Raw genomic sequence first — 11,491 nt, 5'->3', positions numbered from 1 at the left:
AATGCAAATCAAAACCACAATGAGGTACCACTTCACACCAGTCAGAATGGCTGCGATCCAAAAATCTGCAAGCAATAAACGCTGGAGAGGGTGTGGAGAAAAGGGAACCCTCCTACACTGTTGGTGGGAATGCAAACTAGTACAGCCACTATGGAGAACAGTGTGGAGATTCCTTAAAAAATTGCAAATAGAACTACCTTATGACCCAGCAATCCCACTGCTGGGCATACACACGGAGGAAACCAGAATTGAAAGAGACACATGTACCCCAATGTTCATCGCAGCACTGTTTATAATAGCCAGGACATGGAAACAACCTAGATGTCCATCAGCAGATGAATGGATAAGAAAGCTGTGGTACATATACACAATGGAGTATTACTCAGCCGTTAAAAAGAATTCATTTGAATCAGTTCTGATGAGATGGATGAAACTGGAGCCAATTATACAGAGTGAAGTAAGCCAGAAAGAAAAACACCAATACAGTATACTAACACATATATATGGAATTTAGGAAGATGGCAATGACGACCCTGTATGCAAGACAGGAAAAAAGACACAGATGTGTATAACGGACTTTTGGACTCAGAGGGAGAGGGAGAGGGTGGGACGATTTGGGAGAATGGGAATTCTAACATGTATACTGTCATGTAAGAATTGAATCGCCAGTCCATGTCTGACGTAGGGTGCAGCTTGCTTGGGGCAGGTGCATGGGGATGACCCAGAGAGATGTTGGGGGGAGGGAGGTGGGAGGGGGGTTCATGTTTGGGAACGCATGTAAGAATTTAAGATTTTAAAATTTAAAAAAAAAAAAAAATTTAAAAAAAAAAAATAAATAAAGTTTAAAAATTAAGCATGAAAAAAAAAAAAAAATAAAAGCAGAAAATCAAAAGGGAATTTCCAGTTGGAAAATAAATCCCTGCTCACATACCAGGCTATGACTTAATTCAGGGAAACATTAAAGGAAGGGTAAGAAGGTCTTTTACATCTTTTGGGGGGCTCATATCCACAGGGCATCACCATGATGTTCTTCCTAAGGACAATGTTTCCTCAAAATCTGCCCTTAGGACCATGTGCATCAGAATTCCCTGGCTGCAGAGTTCAAGAAAGAGCATCACTGGAGGTGGGGCTGGGATCTGCAACTTTAACAAGCTCCCTAGGGGATTCTGTGGCACATCAAAGTTTAGGAACGGCTTCCCGAGGGCATCTGTCTTGGAGAGAGTAAGAAGAAAACTGAGCAATTAATCTTTGTTTAATGCATGTCTCTAACCAGGAGTTTGGGGTCTGTTCCCTTGAGTCTTCTCCCTGTTGGGCAGATGATAGTGTTCACACTCCATTCTGAACTTGGAGATGAACTCCTTGGAGACGAACTCCAAGGCTCATGGATTTTTTCTCTCTGATGCTGGTAAGAGGTTCAGGACCACAGAATTGGCTACACCTGGTCTCCAGGTGTCCTACAGAGAAACTGAGAAACCTGTCCTTACTCTCAGCAGCCAAATCACTTTAGCATAAAGTTCAGAGTGTAGCTGGTTTCCTTTCCCTATAGCAGGTGTGTTTGTGTGTGTGTGTGTGTATGTATGTATGTATGTACACTAGTGGTCTTATTTATGTCAGTTCTCATGCTAGTACCTAAAGACAAGGGGAGAAGGCATATCATGGCTTACCACTTTGACTCTTGATAACAACTCTTTTTATTATGGGTATGCCTATTCATGAGGCCAGGAGAGTTTGTTGGATCAAGAGAAGATTAGATAATGATAAATATGAGTACTAGTAAAAAAAAATATGTGACTGACAGTAATATTTTTACTTTGTAAAGCAGTGATATTGCAAGGCTGAGGTATACGACCCTCTGAGTTCAATCAAGAGATATGATTCTTTTCTCTTCAGCCTTTATACATAATTTAAACTTTGGCAATGTATTTTTGATCCACTTCCCTGTGAGAATTTATTGTTGAAACTTCCTCCCTATACTTTACTTAGGAAAGGATTTTAAAGTCAGATTTCAGAAAAATCATTTTGTCACAATCTGAAAGTCAAACCATAGGATTGTTCTTAAATGTACAGAAACAGAACAGAAATGAGGGAGATTTTAACTTACTATCTATCCCTCTGCTAAGATGCTGTGACATTTTCTCTTTGTTGAAAAGACACAGCTGCAAATTATGACTTAGAGATGGCCCCTCTCCTAGATGATGGAAAAATGCCACGGAGCCAGTTTCTGTTCTGTATCAAACCTCTTCTTGGTTGGTAAATTCCCTGTTTCACATGGTAACGCCATACATTTAAGGGTTTTGCAGGGACATGGCAATGCAGGCAGACACTGACATTCACCAGCAGAAAGGACTCCTTATTTTCTGCCTCTGTAGTGAAAATGTGCTACTTTACTATCCTTTTGTTCACAGCAGACAGGAGAGGAGCATGAAGAGGGAGGAAAATAGCAGCGTGTCTGAGTTCCTCCTCCGGGCGCTCCCCATCCGGCCAGAGCAGCAGGGCGTGTTCTTCACCCTGTTCCTGGGCGTGTACCTGACCACGGTGCTGGGCAACCTGCTCATCCTCCTGCTCATCAGGCTGGACCCTCGCCTCCACACCCCCATGTACTTCTTCCTCAGCCACTTGGCCCTCACTGACGTCTCCTTTTCATCTGTCACCATCCCTAAAATGCTGATAAACATGCAGACTCAGGATCAATCCATCCCCTATGCAGGATGTGTAACACAGATGTATTTCTTCCTCTTTTTTACTGGTCTGGATGATTTCCTGCTCACCTCGATGGCCTATGATCGGTATGTGGCCATCTGCCACCCTCTCCACTACAGCACCGTCATGGGACAGGGGCTGTGCACCTTACTTGTAACTGTGTCCTGGATTCTCTCCTGTGCCAGTGCCCTGTGTCACACGCTCCTCCTGACCCAGCTGTCCTTTTGTGCTGACCACAGCATCCCCCATTTCTTCTGTGACCTTGATGCCCTGCTGAAGCTCTCCTGCTCAGACACATCCCTCAATGAGCTGGCCATTTTCACAGTAGGAGTGGTCGTCATCATCCTCCCATTAACATGTGTCCTGACCTCTTATGGATGCATTGGGGCCACCATCCTGAAGGTCCCCTCCACCAAGGGGATCTGCAAAGCATTGTCCACATGTGGCTCCCACCTCTCTGTGGTGTCTCTGTATTATGGAACAATTATTGGACTGTATTTTTTCCCCTCATCCAATACCTCCAGGGACAAGAGCACCATTGCCTCTGTGATGTACACAGTGGTCACTCCACTGCTGAACCCCTTCATTTATAGCCTAAGGAACAGGGACATGAAGGGGGCCCTGGAGAGACTCTTGCACAGGGCAAAAGTCTTGTCTCAATGACATTTGCTCGTCTTTATAACAGCCATGTGTGTTCACAAAACCTTAGCTCCTATATCCCTAGATTAGATCCCAGCATGGAATGAATACTCAGTTAATGTTTGATAGTTGAATTGCATTCATTTACAATTATTGTCTATTTCCTAACAGTTCATTAGCATAAATTTGGAATTTTGAGTTCATGTTCTTGATTTTTGATCTTGTCTAATAGGCTGAGAATTTATATAGCTGGTAGTACTTATGTCTCTCCTCTTATTTCCTCAGAATTTATTTCTATTTTAAAATGTATTTGATTATTTATTTATTTTTAATTGGAGGATAATTGCTTTACAATATTTTGTTGGTTTTTGCTATGCAGCAACATGAATAAGCTCTAAGTATATGTATATTCTCTCTCTCTTCATCCTCCCTCCAACCCTCCCCATGCTTTGCAGCCCTCTAGGTCATCACAGAGTACCACACTGCGTTTCCTGTGCTATGGAGCAGTTTCTCATTAGCAATCTAATTTACACATGGTAGTGTATGTATGTCAATGGTACTCTCTTAGTTTTTCCCACCCTCTCCTTCCCCCTGAGCAAACTCTGTGAAGGACAGGGGAGAATGGTGTGCTGCAGTCCACAGGCTTGCAAACAGTCAGACGAGACTTAGCAACTGTAACAACAACTACTCCTCCAACAGTGTGCAGAAATGCATTCTCTATGTCTGCCTCTCTATTCTTGCCTGTCAAATCGGTTCATCACTACCATTTTTCTAGATTCCGTACGTAGACATTAAGATGAAATATTTAGTTTTCTTTTTCTGACTTTTTTCACTCTGTGTGTCCGACCCGGACACCATGTAGACCCGTGCACGTCCCGCAGTGGCACAGTCTTGTTTTGCTCGCGGCTGTGTAGTGCTCCACTGCACGTGTGTGCCACACCTTCTGTATCCATCCCTCTGTCAGTGGACATCTCCTGCTGTGCACAAAATAGATGACAGATGAGAATGTGCTGCATAGCACAGCGAACTCTACTCAAAGCTCTGCGGTGACCTAAATGGGAAGGAGATTTTAAAAAGAGGGGCATACATATGTCTCAGTTCAGTTCAGTTCAGTTCAGTCGCTCAGTCGTATCTGACTCTTTGCGACCCTGTGAACTGCAACATGCCAGGCCTCCCTGTCCATCACCAACTCCCGGAGTTTACCCAAACCCATGTCCATCGAGTCAGTGATGCCATCCAGCCATCTCATCCTCTGTCATCCCCTTCTCCTCCTGCCCCCAATCCCTTCCAGCATCAGGGTCTTTTCCAATGAGTCAGCTCTTCACACGAGGTGGCCAAAGTATTGGAGTTTCAGCTTCAGCATCAGTCCTGGCAATGAACACCCAGGACTGATCTTCTTTAGGATGGACTGGTTGGATCTCCTTGCAGTCCAAGGGACTCTCAAGAGTCTTCTCCAACACCACAGTTCAAAAGCATCAATTCTTTGGCACTCAGCTTTCTTCACAGTCCAGCTCTCACATCCATACATGACCAGTGGAAAAACCATAGCCTTGACGTATGGCAAATTCATTTTACTGAGATCAGAAAATAACAAAACATTGTTAAGCAACTATAGTCCAACAACTTATAAAAAAAGTTCTTTGGAGGAGCAAATGCATTTTATTTTTATGAAATCAAGATTCTATCTTTCCTTTTAGTGTTCATGACTTTTGTGTCCTATTTAAGAAAATATTACCTACTGCTGGTGGCCAGCGTGAGGAACTCTGCTCATGGCAAATGTCATGAGGAAGGAGGCTTGGCATACGCAAAGGCGTGATCAAGCCTCAGGAAACCCCCTGTTTCCGAGCATCTAACCCCAAAACCAGAGTCTGTTTTATGCTCTCACCTACACCTCTGACTTTACGGGGGGCTCTCCCCCATAACCGTTTCTCCCGGAGAAGGAATAAACGTGCAGCTCCAAGGCAATAAAAATTCTTGGGCATGACTAGAGTGTTTCAGCTTACAGACTCCTCTGAAGGTTATCTAGCCCAACTGTATAGGTTCGTCCAGCCACATGTGATTGTTTACAGCTTCCCAACCTAACAAGCATGAGATGTTTTAGACTTACTAAAGGCAAATTCTTTGGGGGAGTTAGAAATTATTAGTACAGTGGGTTGGTTAGGAATTATATTGGTGAAGGGTTTTTTCATTTGTTGCGTCAATAATTGCTGCTAATTCCCTCCCCTGGGTGGGACAAGGATGTTTCAGGTCAAACCTCTCTGCTGACAGACTAGCTTGTGTGACAGGATTATCCATACTCCTGCCACTACACACGTGATTGTTTACTACCTCTTAACCATAAACAGCACAGAGAGTTTTGGAGTATTTTGAGAGTCTTAATTAGCATAGGGCTTTTTCTTCTTGCTGAGTCAATGATTGCCGCCAGGCCTCCATATCCTTAGGCACCTGGGAATATATTAATCAATGTATTTGGAACATAGAAAAGGAAATATAGTCGTTTTTAAGGTTAGCAATACTTGACTTTTGAGTTAATGAATTTTCTCTTTTGTAATAGATCACTGTACTTTGTTATAAATCACTGTGTCCTTGCTATGTAAAAATGTAACTTTATCACTATCTTAAGACTAAATAGATCTTAAGGGGAACATTGGTGAAAGGATTTTCATTTGTTGGGCTGATGTTTGCTGCTAAATCTCCATATTCCCTGCCCTTATAATGAATATAACTAGCATATAGGAGAAATAAGCATTAACCTTTAAGTATATAGGAGAAATAAGTATTAACCTTTAAGATTAATCATGTTAACCTTGGGTTAAATAAATTCCTTTCTTGATTGTAACTCACTACACCATCACCCGATAGGAATGTAACTTTATTTGGAGGGTGGTGCCTGGTTTAAGAAAAAACACCCTTGGAAAAAATAAGTTTTCAATTATCAGAAAGAAAGGATCATAAAATCCCTAAGACCTTTTTATGTGAAGCACCTGATTTTGATAAAGGTCAGGACTGCTGACCCCCACGTGACTCTGTATTCATCCCTATGTGTAACAAAAGGTATATAAGCAAACCTACAAATGAAGAAATCGGATCAGTTTCCGGAAAGACTGATTCCCCCATGTCGTTCTTTCTTGCTCCTCGTTTTTCTGGCTGAATTCCCATCTGGAGCATGGATACTATTCCATGTAGACCAAGTTATTCAGCCTCTTTTTCTACACTATCTCCTACTACACTATCCGTTTCTAATCTCTCTCTATATCTGTAATTAAATATGTATTTTTCCAAAGACGCCGACGCCGTCCCCACCTTCGAATTCCCTGGATCCACCGGGGCTGGACCCCGGCAACCTACCTCACTTTTACCAAGATTTTGTCCAATCTTTTCTTCAAAATAGTCTTATAGCTATAGTTCTTACACATTTGACCCATTTTGAGTTATGCTTTGCATGTCATGCGGCTCAAGAATCCATGTTCACTTAAGCCATATTGATACTGAACCATGCTGGTACCATTTATTGAAACACTATGCTTGCCACATTAAATTGCCTTGGTCCACTGTAAACTATTAATTGACCTTATTTGTATTGATCTATTTAAAAATTATTTGCTGTTCTATTGATCTATATTCCCATTCTCATGCAATTATTTTTAATTTTCCTTTTGATGGATTATAAGAAGTTTTTTAAATTTGATAAATTATGGCATTTTGCTTTTCATTTTAAGATTTTTGTCTTCCTTTTGACTTCCATAGAATATTAAGAATCACCTTCTACAAGTAGGCTACTGATATGTTGCCTTTGATTGCACTGACCCTGTAGATCAATTGGAGGAGAGACTTGGCTCCATAACAATATTGAGCTATCCAGTCTATGTGCAAAGTGTATCCCTATTCATTTTCATCCTCTTTAAATTTACCATGAATGAGTTTGTAGTTTTTAATGTACTGGTATTTTGGTAAATTCATCCATATGTATATTTTGCTTTTTAAACTGTTATAAATAGTATATTAAAATTTTCAATTCTCAGTGCTCACTGTTAGGATATAAAGTATCATTGATTTTTGTTCTTTATTGACCAACTTTGTAATGCTGCTACCTTGGAAAACTCACTTATTGCAAATAGATTTGGACAAAGATTGTTTCTTTACTTTTCCCTCTTTATTGGGCTTTTCCAGATTAGTTTGTACTATTCATTTGATCTCTCTTATCAACATAGATATGTCTCTTTTTGAGCATCAGGTTTCCCCTTTTTTCCATCTTGCCCTTTTGTGTGTGTGTATGCCTGCACTATGCAAAATGTAGTATGTTTACCAATATTATACATAAGCACTAATTAAACTAATTCATATGTAACCAGCAGCTGGAGTGACATGGAAGGCTGTGGTAATGTCACAACTCTAGTCTGTTTGAGGTGTAAAGTTGGAAATCACAATATTTTGAAGGACTTTGATATTTCATACATGTATGAAATATCATGATGCAACTTTCCTTTATTATTCATTTATTTCATTCCATAAGCTCTGACTTAGATGATTCCTTAGGTGAATGAAAACAGTCTGGGTTTATTGCCTCCCTTTCCATGGAGTTCAACCTAGACTTCCATTCTTCAAGTATTTTCATGGACATTTTCAAAGTTCGGTTGTTTTCTCTTCAAAGGAGCAAGCCACAGGCACGGGGGAACTAAGACAATACAGCCGGTTAAAATGGATGCTTTGCAGATAATAAAGTAACCTTGATCAGACGACTGACACAGGAGAAAATTTCAGAGTGTACTGTAATATTTAACAAAATTTTACCTTATTGAAGTTTCAAAGATTCTTTGTTAAAGAATCATTCAGTTAATAAAACAAGAGAGCAACTAAAAATTTGAGATTAATATATTGATGTTATATATACTTTATGCACTGATAAGCAAATATATGCACTGATATTGCAAATATTATTGCAATAAATTTAGAAAAAGCTCTAAGATATCATGCAAAATAAATCCCATTTATGTAAATATATCCTAAAAGATGTTGCTGTTAAACAGCTGCATTCAATATGCTAGCAAATTTGGAAGTCTCACCAGTGGCCCCAGGACTAGAAAAAGGCAGTTTATATTTCAATCCCAAAGAAAGGCAAGCCCAAAGAATGTTAAAACTATAGTACAACTGCACTCATTTCACATGCTAGCAAGATTATACTCAAAGCCATTCAAACTAGGCTTCAGCAGTATGTGAACCAAGAACTTCTGGAAGTCCAAGCTAGATTTCGAAAAGGCAGAGGAACCAGAGATCAAATTGCCAACATCTGTTGGATAATAGAAACATCAAGATAATTACAGAAAAACATCTACTCTTCTTTCACTGAGTATGCTAAAACCTTTGACTGTGTAGATCACAACAAACTGTGGAAAATTCTTCAAGAGATGGAAATACCAGAGCACCTTACCTGCCTCCTGAGAAACCTGTGTGCAGGTCAAGAAGCAATAGTTAGCATGGGACATGGAACAATTGACTGGTTCCAAATTTGGAAAAGAGTATATAAAGGCTGTATGTTGTCATCCTGCTTATTTATTTATATACAGAATGCATCACGCGAAATGCTAGACTGGATGAATCACCAGCTGGAATCAAGATTGCTGGGAGAAATATCAACAACCTCACATAAGCAGATGACACCACTTTAAAGGCAGAAAGTGAAGAGGACTAAAGAGCCTCTTGATGAGGGTGGAAGAGGAGAATGAAAAAGCTGGCTTAAAATTCAACATTCACAAAACAAAGATCATGGCACTCTGTTCCGTTGCTCATGGCAAATAGATTGGGGGAAAGTGGAAACAGTGACGGATTTTATTTTCTTGGGTTCAAAATTACTTCATTTGGTAACTGCAGTCATGAAAATAAAAGACACGACCTTGGAAGAAGAGCTATGACATTTCCACACAACCTGTTAAAAAGCAGAAACATTACTTTTCCAACAAAGGTAATTTAGTTAAAACTGTGGTTTTCCTGTAGTCATGTACGGATGTGAGAGTTGGACCAGAAAGAAGACTGAGTGGCAAAATTGATGCTTTCCAAATGTGGTACTGGAGAAGACTCTTGAGAGTCCCTTGAACAGCAAGGAGATCACACCAGTCAATCCTAAAGGAAATCAACCCTGAATATTCATTGGAAGGACTGATGCTGAAGATGAAACTCCAATAATTTAGCCATCTGATGCGAAGAGTCAACTCACTGGAAAAGACCCTGATGCTGGGAAAGATTGAGGGAAGGATATAGAACTAAATAGACATTTCTCCAAAGAAGACATACGGATGGCTAACAAACACATGAAAAGATGCTCAACATCACTCATTATCAGAGAAATGCAAATCAAAACCACAATGAGGTACCACTTCACACCAGTCAGAATGGCTGCGATCCAAAAATCTGCAAGCAATAAATGCTGGAGAGGGTGTGGAGAAAAGGGAACCCTCCTACACTGTTGGTGGGAATGCAAACTAGTACAGCCACTATGGAGAACAGTGTGGAGATTCCTTAAAAAATTGCAAATAGAACTACCTTATGACCCAGCAATCCCACTGCTGGGCATACACACCGAGGAAATCAGAATTGAAAGAGACACATGTACCCCAATGTTCATCGCAGCACTGTTTATAATAGCCAGGACATGGAAACAACCTAGATGTCCATCAGCAGATGAATGGATAAGAAAGCTGTGGTACATATACACAATGGAGTATTACTCAGCCATTAAAAAGAATTCATTTGAATCAGTTCTGATGAGATGGATGAAACTGGAGCCAATTATACAGAGTGAAGTAAGCCAGAAAGAAAAATACCAATACAGTATACTAACACATATATATGGAATTTAAGAAGATGGCAATGACGACCCTGTATGCAAGACAGGAAAAAAGACACAGATGTGTATAACGGACTTTGGACTCCGAGGGAGAGGGAGAGGGTGGGATGATTTGGGAGAATGGCAATCTAACATGTATACTATCGTAAGAATTGAATCGCCAGTCTATGTCTGACGCAGGGTGCAGCATGCTTGGGGCTGGTGCATGGGGATGACCCAGAGAGATGTTGTGGGGAGGGAGGTGGGAGGGGGGTTCATGTTTGGGAACGCATGTAAGAATTAAAGATTTTAAAATTTAAAAAATTTTAAAAAAAACAGAAAATGTAAAATAAATAAATAAATAAAATAAAGTACAAACAGTAAAAAAAAGAAAAAAGGTGATGACAGAGGATGAGATGGTTGGATGGCATTACTGACTTAATGAACTTGAGTTTGAGCAAACTCTAGAAAATAGCAAAAAACAGTGAAGCCTGGCATGTTGCAGTTCATGGGGTCGCAAAGAGTAAGACATGGCTTAGACAGTGAACAACAGCCACTGGAGCTGAACAGCTCCAGTATTCTTGCCTGGAGAATTCCACTGACAGAGGAGCCTGGTGAGCTACAGTCTGTCGGGTTGCAAAAAGTCAGACGTGACTGAGCGACTAACATTTTCATAGAACAACAAATGTAAAGTTTTATGAAGAAAAACCATTTTATAAGTATAAAAAATGAATAAAAGACAGGGGGAATACTTTGACTTTCTCATATTGTATTTGGATTTCTACCATGAAGCAGATTTATTTAAAAGGCAACAAATTAAGAAGGCATCTTGGCTTGGGAGAAAACTCCATCCTCACATCCCAAGCTTTGGCTTAACTAGGGGAAATTTGAAGCTTGTAGGAAGGCTCAATGAGGAGGTCTTTCCACATCTCCTTCAGGCTCACACCCATGGGGCGTCATCATGACGTTCTTCCTAAGGACACTGTTTTCTTAGTGTTGGCCCTTCGGACCATGTACATCAGAATTCTCTTGCTGCAGAGTTCAAGAATGAGCATCAGTGGAGTTGGAGCTGGGATCTGCCTCTTTAATAAACTCCCCAGGGCATTCTAGGGAACATCAAAGTTTAGGAACCACTGCCCTAGGGCATGTGTCCTGAAGGGAGAAAAAAGAAAACTGAGCAATTAATACATGTTTAATGCATGTCTCTAACCAAGAGCTTGGAGCCCTGTCCCCTTGGATCCCCTCCCTGGTGGACAGAGCAGTCTTCACATCTTCATGTCTGAAGCTGGTGAACTGAAGATCAAGCTCTTTTTTCTCTGTTGCTGGTGAGTG

General features: G+C 40.6%; 1 protein-coding gene across 1 annotated transcript; it reads left to right on the top strand.

Annotated features, from left to right (window-relative positions):
• LOC108637118 (olfactory receptor 1J4-like) lies at positions 2,422 to 3,363 on the top strand. The gene has a single exon (XM_018054784.1). The coding sequence runs from the start codon at positions 2,422 to 2,424 to the stop codon at positions 3,361 to 3,363; it is 942 nt and encodes a 313-aa protein (XP_017910273.1).

Source organism: Capra hircus, chromosome 11 (assembly GCF_001704415.2).
Source record: "Capra hircus breed San Clemente chromosome 11, ASM170441v1, whole genome shotgun sequence".
Taxonomy (NCBI): Eukaryota; Metazoa; Chordata; class Mammalia; order Artiodactyla; family Bovidae; genus Capra; species Capra hircus.
Note: the sequence above shows the minus strand (reverse complement) of the source record. Positions and strands in the feature narration are given on the sequence as shown.